The 20,448-nt window shown below is 38.7% G+C and overlaps 2 protein-coding genes across 5 annotated transcripts; one reads left to right on the top strand and one right to left on the bottom strand.

Annotated features, from left to right (window-relative positions):
• Positions 1 to 318: 318 nt before the first annotated feature.
• pafah1b2 (platelet-activating factor acetylhydrolase 1b, catalytic subunit 2) lies at positions 319 to 7,678 on the bottom strand. 3 transcript variants are annotated; one of them, XM_028030616.1, is made up of 6 exons: positions 7,473 to 7,674; positions 7,031 to 7,174; positions 5,538 to 5,627; positions 5,066 to 5,182; positions 4,796 to 4,918; positions 319 to 3,118 (listed from the first exon to the last, which is right to left on the bottom strand). In XM_028030616.1, exons 2-6 carry the CDS (start codon positions 7,112 to 7,114, stop codon positions 2,840 to 2,842), a joined length of 693 nt encoding a protein of 230 aa, XP_027886417.1. In that variant the 5' UTR covers positions 7,115 to 7,174; positions 7,473 to 7,674; the 3' UTR covers positions 319 to 2,839. The 3 variants fall into 3 exon arrangements, 2 of the variants coding, with proteins under 2 accessions (XP_027886417.1, XP_027886416.1); XR_003597200.1 differs by adding an exon at positions 3,235 to 3,359 and having other exon boundaries at positions 3,014 to 3,118; positions 7,031 to 7,678; XM_028030615.1 differs by having other exon boundaries at positions 7,031 to 7,674.
• Positions 7,679 to 9,527: 1,849 nt separating this feature from the next.
• On the top strand, positions 9,528 to 18,365 carry mpzl2b (myelin protein zero-like 2b). Of its 2 annotated transcripts, XM_028032071.1 has the most exons (5): positions 9,528 to 9,743; positions 14,232 to 14,401; positions 15,148 to 15,358; positions 15,800 to 15,965; positions 16,710 to 18,365. In XM_028032071.1, exons 1-5 carry the CDS (start codon positions 9,695 to 9,697, stop codon positions 16,777 to 16,779), a joined length of 666 nt encoding a protein of 221 aa, XP_027887872.1. In that variant the 5' UTR covers positions 9,528 to 9,694; the 3' UTR covers positions 16,780 to 18,365. The 2 variants fall into 2 exon arrangements, with proteins under 2 accessions (XP_027887872.1, XP_027887873.1); XM_028032072.1 differs by having other exon boundaries at positions 15,800 to 18,365.
• Positions 18,366 to 20,448: the final 2,083 nt, after the last annotated feature.

Below are 20,448 nucleotides of genomic sequence, written 5' to 3'. Positions count from 1 at the left end.
ACAAAGTTATCATTTCCTATGTGTAGACAGAAGGGAATGCTTAAATATTTATTGTAGTCTGTTTTAACTCTGAGGGACCTTGGACATTGGGCTTCCTGTATTTGGCTTTTTAAAGTCTAAAACAACAAAAGCTCTAACTGATTATTCCCTGCCGTCTGAAACATGATCTTTCTGTGAACAGAGCATGCACTAGCTGTTAAGGTTTGCACGCGTGTTGACAGATTTAGCTGGTCATGCACCAGAGCCCTCGAAACTGGACAAACTACGTCCCACTGGGAAGGCGGCGGGTCACACTTCCAATTAATGGGAGACACATCGAACATGAGGAAAATGGTTTATTATCTCTGTGTTTTACAACGAGGCAGCCATCGTGATCGCCCCTGCATGCCTAACTGTTTAATGAGGCCAATTAAAGATGAATCGACAGCGCCTCCGAGTGCTGCAGAATCATTACAGCGTACGACAGATAAACTTGGTGAAAGCAAATTAATCCAGTAATGAGGAACTCTCTGACTAAAAGAGAAGAGACAAGGAACAAGCAAAGGGCCTTATTAGTGTCTCTGCCAATTTGCTTCCCTGACAAAACGGTTCATTCTGGTGGCGACTGTAACTCATTCACGCTGCGCTGCGCACAATAAACCTGGACCTTCTTTTTTAAATATTATTATTAGAATCAAATTACCCAGTCATGCGAGATATCATGATTTTCCAATCAGGAGCAGAAAGCCCAAGGTTGGATTCCTCTTTACTGGAATGTTTTAATTCAGGAACATGACAAGCCATAACAGAGCAAATATCCCACAATCTGACGATCCCTTAAACACAACAAGGCTCCTTTCTACACACACAAACCAGCACCAGACTCGGTGTACATACTTAAGACACACACACACACACGCCGACTATTTACATGCAACACACACACGTGCAAGTGCATAAAACAGCAGTAATGCCGGACAACTCAAAGTGCAACAGGGGCTGCAGCATTAGCTCACAGACAAATTATTCTGTATGTTTTTTTTACTGGTGATTGCTTTTAGCATTTAGAGTGATCTTATCGAATATAGTTCAACCTTTTACCTAAAAAACACTTGTTAGCAAAAACACAATGAACAGGTCACAGGAAGTCATTTACATGTGGGTCAGGAACAAATAAATCAATAATGAATAAATCTGACTGGGGGAAAAAAAAACAGAGATAGACAAATATTTGTGTGTATTAGTAAAATATGTTGAAACAAACAAGACATGGGCCACATAAAAAAAGTCTAGGTGCACTAGGATTTTAAAAACCTATCAAAATGACTAATTCCATCATATCAATCCTGTGGTTGAAAGTCTCTTTAAAGAGGCTCCAGAGAATTTTTTATCTATATTGTGGTACAAGCTTGTCCCACTGCTGGTCAGCTGGCTGAAAGACTTATTCAACCATTAGGGGAAAAAAAACTAATTTGGGAAGCGTTTGCACTAAGAACACTGAGCAGCTGACTGGAGGCTATAGTGGAGTAGATAGCCACACTAAGCACCCAATATCAGTTTATTATTCTTAATTTACTCTTCAAAGAGCAGAAAAGTGAAAAGATATAGCATTCTGAAAAATACAACAAAATGTATTTTTGATCTGATCTGTTTATGCATCAGAACAACAAAAATGTTGTAATATAATTGTAATAATAGGTAATTTTGTGTAGATAATAACTATTTTCTTTCCTTTTTTTCCCCTTCTTATTTGTGTGCTGTGGAACTAAAAAAAATGAACCGGCACATGTCTATATGTCAAACAAACTGCACACAGGAGGAAGAAACACAACAGGAGAAAAACAACAGTAGCAACGACTACATGCATACTTTTCTTTATCTTTGTAAGAGCAAGCAGTACATTTAAATCTGTGCCCATACTGATTTTAAATGCACTTACAAAGATGTTAAATTACTATTTAACTTTGTGAATACGATGTAAATCACTGTGCTGGATGGGAAAGAAGCTTCACATTTCACAGATGGTGTTTGGAAGACTGAATGCCACCGTGTCACTAATATGGGAGTTTGCAGGATGCTGGTTGGCTGTGTGTGTTTAATTTCTAACGACACAGTCGAAGTTCACTTCAGCACACATGCTGCTGCGCTAGCATCCCGTTTGACCATGAGTAAAACAGTGAGACATTCTGATGAATGTCCAAATGCAGCTTTTTCCAATTCTTTACAGGAGTTTACAAACACTCATCGTTGGTATCAGTGTGATTTAGTTTTGGATTGCTAGTTCTGCGTTTGAACACTTCTTTCTCCAGAGTTAAATGATAAAACACACAACTACTGTGAGCTTTAAAAGGCAAAGAAATTGGTGCTTTGCTTTAATTTCATGTGGATTGTCTCCATTTAACAGATTCAGAACTATACATATACCACAGTTTCAAATATATACATACGATTTATATTGCAACTGTACGGGTTAGTAATGTTTTTGATCCATTTTTAGACACCAAGAAGTTTACAATAGAACGTAAACCAGAAAGGAGGTCTGCGGCTTTCCAAGTGACTGGATGGCTTTACTTCAGATCGCTTAGTTTGCTCATCAAAACAGTCAAAGGTGAGGTAATGAAAATTTAAAAAAGATTTTTTTCTTCATTTTTCCAGATTTATATTTATATTCAGAACTACGGCTCAATGTCAGACATTGTACAATGTTTTTTTTTTTCCATCTGCATCTGCAGTGAATTGAACTTACAGTTTCCTAATGCAATCAGTGTCTATGTCAGGCATAGCGTCTTCCTCCACTCCCAGCTCTAGATCCCCTTCTCCTACTCCAAGTCAGACATTTCTCCTGGTGGACTCACAGCCCTTAAACCAGCGACGCCCTTCTCTCCTCGGGCGTCTCCTCCAGTATCTGAAGCAGCAGGTCGCTGAGAGGCTTGGCAAGGGTGTTGTAACCTGTTGGAGTCAGGTGGAGGTAGTCAAACATGTCCTGGGAGCTGATGGACCCATCGGAGTGGAGAAATTCGTTGCTCACGTCCAAGAACAGAGCCTGGCCCAGCCGTGGCAGCCAGGAGCGCAGGAGCCTGTTGACTGTGGCATTCTTCTCCCTCAGCGGGTTGGGCTGCTCTCCGCGGGGTAACAAACCCTCAACGGCACAAAGACATGTCAAACTTAGAGGACTTCCGTCAAGTCGTTCAAACCTGTGCATTCACAGGTGTCAAATGCTGTTCTACATTTCTCAAATCTGACATTCATTCTTACTTCTAAAAGATGAATCCTATTTTTAGTCTGCAGCAGTTGCTGCTTGTAAGCACAGCTTGAATTTTTGACATTACCAGATACCAGAGGGGGTTGGAATATCCACGAAGTCGTCAGGAAAACTCCTCCTGTAATTTAGGGTTTGGCTTTTCAGGATATAATAAAACCACCGAGTTTTTATCCAGATTCTAAATACATTTCCAACCCATGTGTACAAAAACACACAACAGGTTCCACACAGTCACTACTTGAGGCGCTTCAGTAAAATGTATTTGATTAAGTGATCATCATCAAGTGTGACCATGTCTATATAAGCAGGGACACTGTGAAATAATGGACTTCGTGTAAAGATAATTGTGTTTGCCAAGTTGGAAAGACAACAGCAATAACCATAGGGAAGAAACAGCTGCTGTCCATCATGCCTGTCACGATAAATTCTGATGGACAATAAATTGTCCCAGAAATTATTGCGGTAAACGATAAATTTGTGTTTCTGAGCCCATTCTCAAGTAATGCAATGGTAATCTTCTCATCCAGTCTCTTGCTAAAGTAATTTTTTCATGACAAATTTAAGTACAGTTTCTCGATAATCAATTAACTTTAATTTCTAACAAACACTTAACACTGGAACTAAAAGACCTTTTAAATATCCAAAATAAATAAATAAAAACAACAAATAAAATGAATACTGAAGTCTCTGTAAACAAAACTGTCCTTCACAAAAAGGGGCTGGTTGAAACCAAAGTACCAGACTCGAAACTTTTGCCATCCAGTTTTTGGTAGAAAGAGAGGAAAATCTCTCAGACCTACAGTATCTTCCTTGACGAATAATAACTCCAATAAAGACCAGCTGAGCAACAAACATGTCGGCAAAGACACAGGGATCCTTGTTAACGTCTAATAATTTTTCTATTCTAAGTTTTTAAAATATTATACTTATAGGCACGCCTGGGTTTGTTTACAGGAGATTTTGTAACCTGGTGCTTTGCAATAATGCATCGTTGTAGTCACCAAGAAATGTTTGGAAATGGCCTTCACCCTCACTATAACGATCTAGGCTCTTTCTTTGGTGCATATCTTTTTTTTTTTTTTTTTTTGAACAAACATGAGAGTAGTTCAAGTACCATTGGCCCTCTGCTGACCAGAGTCTCTTATGTACAGTTCAATGCTGACTGATTAATCAGGGGTGGTTGTGAAGGTTAAATGAATGTTTAGGTGTTGTTTTAAAGCAAATTGAATGGTCACATTTGTTTTAGAAGTGAAGAAAGAACACGTGGTCTAACAATTTTGGCCTTGTCGCTTTTCAGTTTCCTTGTTACAGTTCAGCACATCGAAAAAATATACTAATTAAACTTTGTGGAGACTTTGTCTTTGTTCTTTTGGAAGCAATGGAAGTATGAACACTTTTTTACTATAGTCGCTTCCATGAAAAATACTAAGAGTTTTGTGTAATTTCATCAAGAGCAGAGACTTAGGAATAAATCACTACAGTTAGCTAGCCTATCAAGAGCGGTAACAAGTTTATAAATAAACTAAGAGCATCCACATTAACTTATAAACTCACCAGGACAACAATCTTAGCTTTGGGAAGGCGGTTAGTGAGTAGTTGTGCGATGGCAACAATTCCTCCTGCAACCTGCTCTGCTGTGTGGTCGTGATTGTTGGTTCCCACCCACAAAACCACCACCTTAGCAAGAGCACAGAGAGTCAGTTTATTACTTTCCACAAAAGAAATCAGGCAACACACTTGATAGAACAACCGAGAACAGTCTCTTCAGGGGGTTTCTTGAATACCAGTATAAAAGCCCAATGAGCTTTAGTTTTGCTTTCCCACCTTTGGGCGGATGTTCTCTAGCTCGCCGTTCTGCAGCCTCCACAGCACATTACAGGTGGTGTCACCGGCTAGACCAAAATTAAGTGCATGAAGAGGAGAGAACATCTCCTTCCAGATCTAGGGAGCAAAACAAATCTCAATTTTACATGAAATTACTGCGAGAAAATAAAAATAAAACAAAAACATGTCTGTCAGTCATTTTATCACATTGGTAGCACAAACAGTCTCTGCACAACATGCTGCTTCCTATTAATTTAATGAAAGACAAATGGCTTAACTTTACTGCAGCAATCATATATGACAGAACAGTGTGATGATAAAATATAAGTAACATGAAGGAAAGCACTTTTGAGCGACTCTTACCACAGATCCAAATTTTGGAAATATGTTAATTTGGCAGAATGTGTATGTTTAGCAAAACTGCTAAGTAGATCAAATATCCAATGAAAACAATGCACACAGTTTGCCTCACCTCATACTGCTCCATTAGTTGCACCATTGAGTCCCCTACAAAAAGAACCTCTGGTTCGCCATCTTTGCACTCCTGCACAAATCTTGTATGCTGAACACACACACAGGGTGGTTACTGCTGGCATAGATGTGACAGACCACATCCAAATTCTTCATGTTATGTACAATGCTTTTCAAAAGCCTTCATATTGCTTCTATACCTTGAAACTGTCTAAGTTTATTTCTTTGGAGTACATTTTTATTTAACTCCCTTTACTCTGACACCTCTAAATAAAAAATAGCAAGCAGGCTTTCAGAAATCAGCTGTGTGTACTCAATTTTATTATAAAGTATTTCCCCGGTGTTCATAGGTTTTAGGGAGAGCAGGCGCTCCCGATTAGCTTTAATCCATGAATACTTCAGACCCTTTCAAAAAGCACTTATGACCGACTATTTTAATAATTCACACAATATATAGACCACAATATGCATTAGTATGCACAGTGGAAATCTTCTTGGCATTAGTGCAGAAGCTAAGATATATGGTTTTCCTTGTCTCACGCTTTTGGATTTACAACCAATCACTGGCAAGAAAACTGAATGCCGCTCCTGGATTGGTTGCTTTGCGAACCAATCCAGCATTGACCACGAACACCAAGGAACACACAAGTTGTGAAGAAGTTTAGATTATGAAATGGCATCAAAATCTGTTCACACAAAAATGTAAAGTGTTTCCCAAAACGGCATGTCTACACTGTTCTATCTGGGTATTGATGTGTGGTAGGATACTGTGATGAAGGAAGAGATGGGTGAATCGTAATCGATATACCTTTCGCAGTATTCACTATACACAGTGTAGCAATTACACTACACTGTTCAGTTTTCTTGACATTATGCAGGCCTGCCTTTATGGAAGAAAGATGTTAAGTTTGGCACAAGTTATGTAGGAGGCACAGCAAACATGTGGAAAATGGTGTTCTGCTTAGATAAAGCAAAAATTGAGCTTTTTAACCCTTCATGCAAAAAAACCAAAACATCTGGGGCAGAAAACTAACACTGCGAAAATACAGTGTAAGTGATACAAATAATTTTGACAGGCACTATTACTGAAGTTGAGGATAAGCATCCTGTGACATCACTTTTTGTCAATCAGAGCAGCAGGGAGATGAGAGTGATCTATCCGAGTTAGAACAAATCCTACAAGCTGATCACAGCCAGGACCCGTCAGGTTGGCCGTCTGATCGAGGGCTTGAAGCAAAGCAGGTTGTCTTAGTTGTGCAAGCTTCAGAGGATTAACCTCGCAAAGACCTGCCAGAAGGCGCCACTAAACAAGCTAGATTGACTGTTGCACTGAAAACACACAAGCCTTAACCCTGGAAAAGCAGACTCTTCAGGATTTACAGGATCACAGGACAGATTAATTGCCATCTTACGATCATTTGAGCATAAACACATGAACACGTTTAACACCACGCCGTAAAGCATTTAGCGCACAATTATGAGTGCAGAACATACCTGTGACATCCACCGTCCATCACCCTGTCGATCCTCGACTGGCAGAGGCACTGCAGCTGGGTTCAGATCACCACCACTCATCATGCAGGAGGAGACCCCGCCGCTGGTTAATAGGTTAAACTCTACACCAGTCCGTGGTTAACGCTGGAAGATAAGATGACTGTCTTGATTGTGGGTTCAGTTTGATTAAACAGCTCCAGTAAACATTAGCATGACGCTGCAGCTCTCAGCAGCGGAGCAGCCAGACTAGCATAATGATACGGATGTAGGCGGGTATTTAGAGATCACACAGTAGATCGCATTAACTCTGTTGGGTTGCGGTTTATCTGACGTTAGCGTGTTAGCTGCTACGAAGCTAATGACACACGACAGCGTGACAGACACGCCATTAAACAGAACATGTAAAAAAAAAAATCACGGTAAAATGTATCCGAAGCACCACCTGACGCTGACAGGGTGTGATACCGCTCCTGTCAGACCCGTAGTTCTTCAGCCACGGCTTAACTCGAGCTCTGTGCTGTTGCTACCGGTTAGAGAGGTTAGCTAGTGATTAAACTGGCAAACAGTGGGTGTGTCAATAAGGTAAACTATGCCGTGTCTGGAGAACTCCGGCTGTGTAGTGTCGAACAGTGATGGGATTTTCGGCTCCTTTTCGAGATGCGGCTCTAATGGCTCTTCTTACTGTGGAGATCCGGCTCTTTCGGCTCCCAAACGGCTCCCCATATATATATTTGACATTATTAATTAATTAATAGCTTAAACCTAATTTTATAATATTTTGTTTCATTATTGACATTGTTAAGCACTTATGATGAGTAAAAATGCCGCATAACAATGCTTTATAAATAAACCTTTTATTATAACCAATTAAATGATCACAAAATAGCACCACTTCCACAAAAATAACTTAAAATAAATAAAACAGTTAAATAAAAATACAAACACCCACCACAATACGAAAAAGTATCAAAGCAGCTTCATAACAGAAAAGGTGCCACAATACAAATATCAAATAATATTCAGTGTTATGTGTGATTGTTCAGATGTGTGGAGCACACGCTTGACATGAGGGCAGTGGACCGACCGAGGGGGAAAAAACTCTCTGCTCTGGCACTGGCAGGAGAGCAAAACGCGCAAGGAGAGGGAGAAGGGGGTGGGGGGGAGAGACAGCGAGGCACCGCAGGACAAAAAAAATACGATGTGGGGAAAAATGATCGGCTCTGGCACTTGCAGAGCACAAGCACAACGACGGGGAGGCGGAGAGACAGCGATATACTGTAGAAAAAAACCCGGCTCCCAAATAGGATCCTAAAACGGCTCCCATTGTGGAGCCGGTTCCAATCGTTCACTTCAAAGAGCCGGCTCTTAGAGCCGGATCGTTAGCGACCGACACATCACTAGTGTCGAATCTGGTTTCCCGTTGACATGCCTCCCTGCCATTTGCGCTTCTATACACTATTTCTCCTCTCCATCAGAAAATCCCAAAGGAGAATTTTTCTCATCAGTCCATGCCATTAAGAAAACCATCAGCATCAACGTGTGACCCCCTCACCAGAATGTGTCCAGGAGAAATCAATGTGCATCCAATTCAGTGGCGGCAGTTCTTCAGTAAGTCCACAAGGTGGCTCTGCTGGGACTTAAACAACCATCGGGTGGTAAAGGCAGCTGGAAAGATCACGGGAAGGAGTTTCTATCCATCTGAGATAATAACATCCGCTGCCGCAAGATGCTCACATGGACTGTTGTCTGATTAATCAATAGTCCCTTTCCTAATTATGAACGCAGCTGTTGTGTGAAAACCTGTTTGTTAGAGTTATTAGTAGGCAAACCGCATCAGGCAGACCAAACAGCCCAACAAACAGGGCTGGATTAAAGTAGTGGAGAAGCTTCAAGAAGGATTGGGTTATAAAACAATGCCATAAGCTTTGGATGTTACGTATCATTTCTCTACTAAATCCTAAACTTGGACGTGCCAAGTTCTGGAAAGGATTAATCAGAGAGGTTTGTGGTTTTACCTTGACTTTATATGAAAACCTGCAACGAGTCTGAATATTGTCAAAGGGATAGCGGAGCTAAAATACCTGATGAATCATTAGACACATCTGGATTAGCATCATATTTCCACATTTTCCTCAAACAAGCCAATATTTAACGTCAAACAAACGTCGTATTAGTTGTTAATACACTGCTTGAATAATAATCTCATCCCAACACAGCCCAGTCCCTCTGTTGACTCCTGGCTTGGCTTTAAAGTTTATTTTTGGTACCACTAGTGACCACTAGATGGCATACGTTGCCGTTCCCTTATGAATTATTATAATATAATTATAAATCAAAAAAATTATTTGAATTTCTCAGTTTGAATTTCTCAAACTAAATTCTTAGTTTGAATTTCTCAGCAACTAATAAACGTTGCCAAGTCAAACGTTTATTAGACTTGGGTTGTTTCTAAAGGTGGCAGTTTGTGTGGGCGTGCTTACGCAACAGGTTACGCCCCTCAGGTGTGTGCTCTTTGTGCGCATGAATCGCTTTTTTCCCTTGTGATTTGAGTTAACAGAGAGGTAGTCTGTGGAGAGAGGTCGTTAGAATACATGTCTTCTTTCAGTATACCTCCGCTAAAGGAATATTACAGCAGGGTCTGAGGGAACATACATACTTTATCTCATGGATCGGTTATGGTTTCTTGTTTTCCTGGGAGGATTCGTGATAGCAGGTGAGTTTGTGCCACTTCCTGGACATTGTTCGCTGTGGTTTTATTTCCCCACGTCAAAGGAACGCTCGCTTTATGTTCCAATGTGCTTCAATAACTGAATACCCAGTTATTAATAACAGTGTTTACGAGTTTCATAGATTTAAGTTGTAATTTTGAAAGGGGAAAAGGCTGTTTGGAAATCTGTACCGACGTTTCATTATCATTTGAATCGCTAACCTTTAGACCAGCTCCTCCTCTGGGCCTATTTTTATTTGTTAAATTTGTTTATTGGCATAAATGCGTCAGTGTTTGTGCAAGTGGCATGAAAATAAGATTAAACTGAATAGAGCATTGAATGTGACTTCAGAATGTGTTTATATAATTGACTCCCATTGAAAATGCACAACACACGTTCTTTGCAATTGTATTTATTTATTACACCGGGTTTCAAAATCCTTTCAAAACCTGTGGAAAACGCGTTTAATCATGTTCTAAAAGATCATATTTACGTGTGTAATGTTCAAATTTCAGCTAATTCAGAGTCATTTTGAGCAGTCAAGAACTTTGTCCTCCATGTGATCTTATATTCAGTAAATAGGAAAAGTTTCTGTATACAAACATGTCATAAAATGTTGATAAGACTTTCTTGTCTTAAAGCCAGTGCTATGGCATAATTTAAAGAGAGACGTGCATGAAGTCATACTTTTAGTGCTGCTTTCTTCTGATTTTATTTGATTGTTTAACCTGCCAGGGCAAAAATAAAATCCTATGATATTCATCAAATATTAAATAAGGTAAACTGTGAGTGTGAGACTTCTTTAGGTTCACAACCAGTTGCATATTCACTTTGATCTTTGTTTTATTAGCTGACCCAGTTGGGGGCAATAGATCTTTGGTGCAAGCAACTGAAAAGCATGTCCCTCTCTCAGCCAGCTGTTTGGCAATGCTCAGCGGCAGGAGCCAGAAGGCACTAATATGTTACTTTATGCTCCAAGCAAAAGAAAGCTTTGAACATTTAAACTCTTTCTCTTGTATTTTATTAAGATGAGAAACGGCAGCACTGGAAATTTTACCCGTCCTTTTAAACCCTTTATAAAGGTGACTCACCATTGCTTGTGTTAGATATCACACTTCACGTTTGAGTCTAGAACACCTTATCTTCTCCGTCAGTGACTGCAGGGTCCCCTGTGGTTGAAATAACAAGAACAAACATCGTCTCTTCGCCACCATGCTGGCTGTGAGTTTTAGAGCTAAACGTCTCCACTTTGGTCTGTTTAAATGAAGATTTACAAGTGTAGGTAACACTACTGCAGTGTGGTTTTTTTTTTTGCAAAGCGTAGAGCCAGCCACTCCAAACAAGTAATACTTGTGCAGTGTGGATTAAAACATTGCAACGGTCATGAACCTGAACGTGCTACTCGCACAGCTAGGGTTGTCCTTGTTTTTATCGAGCAAGCTGCTTCTGGTATCTTCAGATAACCAAAACTTTGTTTAGTGACTTAACACAGTTCTCCAATGTTGACCTCAGCTTGGAGTGTAGGTGGGTATTAAACCTGTAATAACTAACATTATACAGTATGCATGCATTTGTTTTCAGTGGGTGTATTGGTCAGAAATCCACACTGTTGCTGCATGTTTGAGCCATGAGAACCTCCATCACTGGCATAAAAAAAGAAAAACTAATCAGGTTGAAGAAACTTTTTTTGATCTTAAAAGTTTATAACTGAGCTGTAGATTTTTCACTCATGTGAAAATTTGCATCTGAGTGTGATTTTAATTGGAAGGTCGTCCTCTAAATGAAAGGAATGCTTACGTTAGTGCGACTCTCAGCCATCTTTGAAGTTTGGATTTGTTGTTTTCTTGATGCTGCACGATGTTCTGATTCTTCTTGATCTTTCTTTACTTTCTATGTTCTATTTTTAATAAAGTAATTCATTGTGAGAAATTATTGCTGTATGATTTTTTTTTTCAGCTGCTAATTTTTATTTGTTTTAAAATTGCTGCCCTACCTAAAGGCCACATTAGAGCGCATTCCATTCAGATATTATTTTATGTTGTGGGATAATTTTGATCAAATGATGTTAGTGAAAATGAAAAAGGGAAGTTATGGAAACCAGCAGACAAGAAGACACTTGTCTGCATTATTCTCTCGTGTTGGGAGAATGATGGGTTTTGTGCTTTAATAATGGAGTGTAACTATCTTCAGCTGTGGCTAAAATTGTGCTGCAAAATCTTAGTTCCTTTAGAGAAATCTGCGTGCGGGTAGTTTTAGCCTTTAAAAGAATAAAAGTGGCTTCTTTTTAAACAAAAGAAGCCTTTGATTATCTGTTTTTTGTCAAGTCGTATGATTGGGACTTGCAGACGAATCTCTGCAGGAATGAGTTTCTGCAGCCGACTGGATACATTTAGTGTTTTATTTTTCTTTATGATTGAATTTATTTTCTAAAAAGATGTATCTCTAACCCAGTAGTAAGACCTGCTGTAGGGTTTGAAGTCTGTAGTTTTAAAAATCTAAAAATCTACTGCACTCGCTTGTCAGCGTTATAGCACTTTAAAGTCTTGGACGCAGAGGTCACTTTGTTTTAATCAAATGTTTCACTGACTTCGGTGAATGCTTTTATAATTTTTATTTCTATTTCTGATTCTGCTTATTCGTCAAATTCATTTATTTCTGCTTTGCTAAGCAAGATGTTATACATTTATTCAATGTAGTTGCTTTTCCATGAGACTAACACAGTGTTTGTTTTGTAACAAATCTCTGCTGCTACACCACAGGAATTGAAATTACCAGAATTGCCATAAAATGGAACCAAGGAATAATAGTTTCGTGATATTCATAATAAAAAAATGAAACGCATAAAGTAGATAAAAAGGTAGAATTTATAAATGTTCTGTAAATTCTTGTGTTTGCGGTTATGGAAAAATTCCATCTGGTAAGGCTTCCTTACAAATGGCTTACCATTTCATAAAAAAATATATAAAGGTCTTCATCTGACAAAAGCTGTTAAACAACATTTTAAAAAATGGTGATATCTCATGGTGGTATTTTTTTAAATTAGCATTTTTCATACACTCTCATCTTAAGTCGTTTCAAGCTGAGAATGTCAAGTCATATCTTCTGAACTGTCTCCTACAATAACGATAGCGTAGTTACTTTGCTTTTCTAATCTGCTGCCAGACCACTGTCTGTCTGCTGTCTCTTGGTAGTCTCCATGTTTTAAAGACCCACTCCTTCAACATTTGTCTCCATCCTTTCAAAAATCTCAAGCGTATGTCATCCATCAGCTTTAGCTTTTTGCATCATGAAAAAAAAAATCTGTTTACTTCTTCTACCATTTAATTCACAATAGTATCTTATTTTATTGGCAGTTTCAATTAAGGATGTCCTGATTTGATTCCAAATGTTAGAGCTTTTATCCGGACCCACATGGAAGTGCTCTGAAATATGTTACAAGCCAAATTATCAACAAGTCATATCAAAATTGAGATTAAACATAGTACCTTTAGCTTAGCACTTCAGCAAACTGCGCCATGCTAAAATATTCAGCTGACCGTAGTTGAATGTATCTAGACGTGTATTTGTAGAAACCCCTGTTGAGAAAAAATATATATATTTGTTGTTGTTTCAGGGGAAAAAAACGGATGATGCAGCATCCTGAGAGCATTTAGTGAGTGAATTAAATCAGACAAAATAACAATACTAATGTAGGCCATGTAACGCCAATGGAAAGTAGCGTGTCATTTGTTATGACACGCTACTGCAGTCCAAATCTATTGAGTTTTCATGAATATACATGCTACTGGTATTAATTCAGTTCAGTTCACCTTATTCATGTAGAGTAAAGAACCAACACATGCTATGTCAACACACTTTACAAAATAAAGTCTATCTAATCCTACAAGTCAAGTATCTGTATGCCAAATTTATCCTAGACATCAAACAGTGCGGTCAGTTTCAATTAAATTACAAATTGGTTAAAAGTTTTCTATCTAACCAAACCAAGCATATTACATTGAGTCACTGATTGGCGTAATTTACTCCACCTTGACGAGGATATAGTGACACTTGCTGGAATTGTGTCATTGCTTTTGGAGGAATCTTTGATAATGATCATGCATGGAGCAACAGTGGAAAAAGAAAAATTACCTTTTAGTGACATGTTGAATTGTGGCTCAGGGTCAGCAAATTTCTGTATCTAAATGACTTTCATGCATATCTGGGACAAAAACGAAAAATCCCTCATCTGAACTTTTTTTCACTCCCGTAAGTCTGGAATTGCCTATTTTAACTCTTTCCCCTTTAATTGTTAGTTGCATAATTTTCATTGGCATCCTGCTTGAAATCTAAACTATTGTTGCTAAGTCATTACAGGTGCTTATCTCTGCATTGGACTTATGGTAGCTTGCACACAGATGCTAATCAATATGAAACCTTTTTCATTATTTCAGACCGCAATGTTATGATGAATAATTTACAGAATCTTCTAACTTTTTGATGTCTTTTTTTAGGGGTGCAGCATGTTTGGGGAATAGAAGTTTTCACCACAAGCGAAGTGGAAGCGGTCAATGGAACGAGTGTGAAGCTCAAGTGTACATTCAGCTCCACGCAACCTGTGTCGCTTCAGACAGTTACAGTATCATGGGACTTCCGGTCCATCACTTCAAAAAGTACTGAACGTGTAAGTAGTAAGCTTCTCTTTCTTTCCCCAAAAAGTTGATTTTACTGACATCGAGACCAGTAAACCTTATTCTGACATTATTAACGATCAGGGTTGTAAAATACAGAACAGGACAGTATGAAAAACACCATAGTTTCATGTTGTTACACATTACATGGAAAAGTTTTTAAAGGCTCAACCTTTGTGCTTAGTCATGTAATTTCTTGTAACCAAGTGAAAATGTTTTGTTTCTTAATCTGAAAGACAGAATGATTGCTTACTTTCAGGTTTAGCAAAGTTCAAAGGGCCTTTGGTAGAGAAACAGTCCCACGTTGTCACATCATCTCACATTCTTGAGAGGAAATGTGACTTTTTTTCTTAAATCTTTGACAAATATGTGGAATAAACCTGCATTAAATATAGTTGTGCACCTCTAGTTCATTATGAAGAGTTCTAGTCCTTTTTCTAAATATGCACTCTTTAGTCAAATACAAGGAAAGCTGCTGCTTTTCAGCAACAAATAAATATGCTTTCCAGTTCTTCACTGTGCAAACTAAGCCCTCTGTTTTTGATTGACGTAATGTTTCATAAACGTTTTCTTCTCTATAAGGCAACTTGTCATTGGAACCACGTCATTAAGACTCTCTTAGGGGTTTAAATATATGTGTTCACTGTATCAAAATTACGTAGTTTTACTTTTAGTATTACTTGTTTTTTTCTTTTTGTATTCTTGCCCTTTTTTTAAACCATTTGTGTGTCTTTGCCAGATGTTTTACTATCAGGAAGATCCATATCCTCCCGAAAAAGGGATATTCAAAGGGCATGTGAAGTGGTCTGGAGACATAATGAGAAAAGACGCCTCAATCACCTTGAATGATGTTCTCCCTACGTTTAACGGCACCTACATCTGTCAGGTGGTCAATCCTCCAGATGCCCACGGCAGTACTGGAGAAACCATCCTAAGAGTCGTCAACAAAGGTGAAGCCGTACTATGCACGCATCTTGATGACTCTTTTCTTTCTGCTTCACACTTATTTATTGATTTGTGTTGCATCTGCTACACTTGTGACCAACTCCAGTCCAGCTCATGTTTCCTGTATGTTCTAGTTGTGTCCCTGCTTCAACACAAGTTAATGGGTATTTCCCCCGCTCAATGTTACAAGAAGTTCTGCAGCTGCCTAGTAAAGAATCATGCATTTAATCAAGTTGTGTCAAAGCAGGGTAATGGCTAAAACATCCAGGAAACTGGCTCTCAAGGATTGAAGTTGGCCTCCCTTAGTCTATGACAAAAAAAAATCTCAACAAAATACCTTTAGGTTAGTAGTTGTAATGTGACAAATTCTTAAAGTGCTATGAATGCTTTTGCAAGGCACTGTGACTTAAGGCCTCGTAAGTGATTCTCTGTGGTTTTGCTTCTAGAAACTCTCTCTGAGATCAGCCTCCTGGCGGCCATTGTCGGAGGCTCCTGCGCCGTCATCCTGGTCTTTCTTGGTATCTTCATTGCTGTGAAGATGTACAGGAAGAATAATAACAAAAAGGACATCGAGATGCGCCTAGGGGAGTACAGAAAAGATCCAACTGTGTGGTGAGGCCCCAGAGACCCACAGCTCTTGTCAGCCTCCTCTTCTCGGGACTGCTATGGAGTCAGTGTGACTGCTTGGGTTACTTTTTCTGAAAGAAATGAATGAAAGGCCTTTTTTCTGTCATGTTTGCTCCTCTAGTGCCAGCTTTCGGATATTAATTCAGGTTCCTGAGACCACTGTAGTGTTGGAGATATAATGTGCTGCGTATTATGTTGCTTAAATGAAAAATCTGGACATTTTTATCTACTTCACAAAAAGTTTCTTTTGATTTAAAACATTTAAAAGTTTTTCTTAGTTTTTGGGGGCAAATTCCTTTTCTTTTTTTTTGCGCTACTACCCTTAGCGCATGAGGCTAACGACTTTATCCTCATGCGCTAAGGACATTACTGCATGAGGCCGGTGTGCTGATGGCCTTTGCTCCACAATGCATTCCAATCTTTGAGTTGAGGTGAGCCATTTACCAAATCCACACTCATGGGAGCAATGAACAGGTGATCTTTGTCCAGGGCTGCATTTCTTCTCTGGGCTAGCCTAGCCTCAAGGTAACCACTTTTGGTATCTCTTCTTTTCTGTTACGTTGGTGATGGATATCCTTTCTGAGGGGGAACATACTGTATCCCATGTGTTCATTTACCACATGATCCACTGTGCACTGATCGTCCCGTCTCACCAGTTGCTTGTGTTTTTTTTTTGTTTGTTTGTTTTTTATCTACGACTGAATGTGTTTGGCCGTGCGGTTACACCAGTTCACCTGCAGAGGCAGTCCACCTGACAGCTCTGGAAACAAAGAAGGAAGCTGTCAATTCAGACGATTAGGAGTCTGAGCCACGCAGCGGGGATGATGAGGAGGAAGAAGGTCTTGGGGATGAGGATGATGACGACGACGATGACGATCTTGGTGGTGATAATGATGATGAGGATTAGATAAGTTCCTATTTTGGTAGAGGAAATTGAAATATTTGTGTTGCACAATTCACTGATGGTATTTTAAGCCATCTTTGAAGAAGCATTGAAAAAGCGTAAAACAGAACCAGAGATACTGTCTTCTTAAATGTTTTTCTTTTCTGTTTTTTTTTTTCCTGTGGAAACACTTAGTTTTGGTGAGCCAGCTTTACTTCAGCAGCTGGTGCCACCTGCCTCAAGCACAAATATGGGATGTAATAAAGCCTGTGTGAATTGTGCTTCTTTTAAACTACATCCTCCTCCAACGTTTTGTGAACCAAGCATCAATGACCAAACAAACACGGCAGCTTGACAGGTTCTGACTTGTCACTGTCTGCTTGGGAACTGGAATATCAAATCTTTTTCAGACAGTAAATGCTCTTTGAGCTCCTTGAGCAACACCAGGTCACGCTAGCATGACGTGGTAGCAACACTTTTCAGTGTGGACGTTGTTAATAAAGGAAGAAGACTCAATCTTGGCTATTTTCAGTTTCACTGAGCTGAACGATGGCAGGTTTTTAAGAGGGAGTGTAGTTTATACCACAGTTGTTTGTGGTTTGTTAAGGATCATCATTTTAAACACACTGACTGTTGTTTACTGTTACTAATGATGATTATGCTAATTGCTGAACTAGGATGTCAAATCTATAATAATTTTGTTGTTTTCAAAAACGCTGGCTGTCTCCTTAAGTTGATGGTGTAAAACATCCTACACCCCAGATTTTATTTACAGACTACTGAGTTTGAAAAATATTTTAAATACTTTCATCACAATTGAAAAAAATTCAAAAGATTTAGAAGCAGCAAAAATTTTAGATCAAATCAGACAAGGCAAAACTTTGATTGGTGCATTTCTATTGCAGACTTCTTCAAGAGCAACAGAACTCCCATCCTTTTTTTTTCTTTCAAATATACAGTACACTATTATTCTAACGTTTAGAAAAGTGTTTAAGTTTTTGGGGGTTTTTTTTCTTTTACTAATGATCTTGTTTGATATTTGTATTGTGTTTGTTCTCTATTCTATAAGAGCAGTGTCATACAATTGTTTGTGCTAATTTGACTAGATGTCCTGTACCAGAATTTTGCATGGACACGAATTGTATTCCAGCATAAATTAGGTTTTATTATAAATTTTTTAAGGACATCGCCTTTTCAGTTTGACTCCATGCTAGCAAATCCTTAACAGTGTTGCTCTATTTCTGCTGCAACACCAAACATTTAATATTCTTAGATTCTCATTCTTAGATGACTGATGTAAATGTTTTGTTTTGTTTTTGTATGTTGATTTAAAAAAAGATAACAAAATTTCTCAATAAAGTTACATTGAATTAGCTTTACAGCTGAATGACATGTTGTGGTTTTTACCAGAGCAGTGATGTTGCATAAGGGAATGTTATATTTTATATTTTTGTATGTATTGATAAGGTGAATGTTATTTCATTAAAGCCCTGAAATGTCAATTGTGTATTTTAGCAGCGTTTGATTAAAGAAACACGCACGCACACACCCCTACACACAGGTACACTGAGCACTACTGCCATCTACTCTTCCCCAGAGGTCATGAGAATCATCCTGCGTTGGCGTTTTAATTGTAGTTTCCAGACCTTCTTAGAGATTGGAAGGAGTTTACCAAAACAAAGTCTCACAAAGTTGGTGAGCAAATGTCCTGATCATCCTGATGGGCTTTTACTCCCCTTTCCCCCCCCCCCCCCCCCACACACACACACACAGATGGCATGTTGTGCAGGGTTGGATTTGGGGGATGGAATGTTTATTTACACATTCGGTCACCGGAAATTAAAAGCAATTAATGATTAGGGTCATAAATCACTCCACCGATTAAATTTTGTCATAAGGGTGCCTTTATGTCTCTCTGAGGGGTAAGTCGTGGATGACCTCATCTTGCAATATAAATTATGGAATCACCGAAGGGCAAAAAAAAAAAAAAACGTCATTTACACTAAAATATAAAAGATTTGGTGTTGGAAAAAAATCATTTTCTAGTATTTCTAATTTCTAATTATTTAGTTTTTCATATCTGGCTTCTGGCTTTTAATTTTTCTAAGGGCACTATTGTAGTTCCATAGAGTGCACAAGCTCGTCAAAAAGCTAAAAGTACTTCTTAATTATTATTTGAACAGAACTTGGAGTGGAAATATTGGGGGTAAATGAAAGCATGTAAAAAAAAGTATTTTGCCATTTCTTTTTCTCATGTACTAACGTGACTTGTAGTGATCAGTTCAAAAGGAATAAAAAAGATAACAGTTTTAAGATGGTTCTTAAATTATTCCCTTCAAACAGCTAAGTTTTTGTTTTTTTATCTTTTCTTTACTTGACGTCATTACTGCACAATAACACCTGAGATGTGTGTCCTTGTCTCCTGCTGCGGGCAGCACACATCTTGCTGCAGTAATCCCAGAGGTGCCTATGTTCTTTTTAAAGCTGAGGATGCATCTTCCTGGCACCGTTAAATTATGATGAGGAACACATGAACATAGCATCTGTACACAGTATAGTTCGTCTACTTGTATGTATGTATGTGTGTGTAAATAGACATCCCCACCAAGATGCTGCAGCTGTTTGGTCGGGTCTGCTGCAGCACTCTATCTTTCTGCAGCAAAAAGCTTTTTTTTTTTTTTTCTTATTGCAGTTTTGGAAGAGTTCCCACTGCTGCTGCATTGATACTCCAGTGGAGGGGCCAGCAGAGCAGAGTGGTGAGCCTGCATCCTGGCCAAACTGTCTCTGACTCAATGTTAACTTAACATCTAATAAACTCCCTACCTCTTTTACCTTACACAACAACCTACCTTAAGGTTGTTTTTTTTTTACATTGTGGATTTCTGAAAAATGTAAAGTAGTCTGGATCATTGGTTCATACGATTCTTATCCCCAAATTATGTATTCTGATTTACTGGAAGCAAGAAATCTGTTCAAAAGAATAATTCAGATTTACTCTGAATAAATATCACTGAGCATATGACAATTACCCAAGCTGATTGCCTTCTTCATTACATAATTTCATTTAAAATAATTAAAACAAATGCTATAAATTGGTTCTTCTTTTCACCATCTAGGATGCATAATAAACACTCTTCCATCAAACTGAAAGCAAAACTCTCCAACTGTTTTTTGCCACACTGTCAGGCAAGCCAAGTCTTGCTCTTTCTAGTCGTCTCATGCTTGTTAGTGAGAAACAGAACAGTAAGATAATCACTTCAACACATCTTAACCTACATTTTATTGGTGGTTTCTTCCTGTTTGGCATCCACAAACCCCCTCAACCAGTTTCTTTCACTCTGGAGGAACAGTAGCCGTTTGGGGATTTAAAGCTGCAGTGTTTAACATTTATAAAAAAATATTGTTTGTACATATTTATTGAAACTGTTAATATGTTGTGATTGTATGATATGAGACATAGATATGTATTTTTAAATTTGAGATCCTCTGCCTTCTCCCAGTGCTAACCTGAAACGATCAATCAGAGCCAAGAGGCGGGTCCTAGCGTTGTCAATCACAATCATGTGTGGCGCAGCTCGTCCTCTT

The sequence above is a fragment of the Xiphophorus couchianus genome, chromosome 11 (assembly GCF_001444195.1).
Source record: "Xiphophorus couchianus chromosome 11, X_couchianus-1.0, whole genome shotgun sequence".
Lineage (NCBI taxonomy): Eukaryota > Metazoa > Chordata > Actinopteri > Cyprinodontiformes > Poeciliidae > Xiphophorus > Xiphophorus couchianus.
Note: the sequence above shows the minus strand (reverse complement) of the source record. Positions and strands in the feature narration are given on the sequence as shown.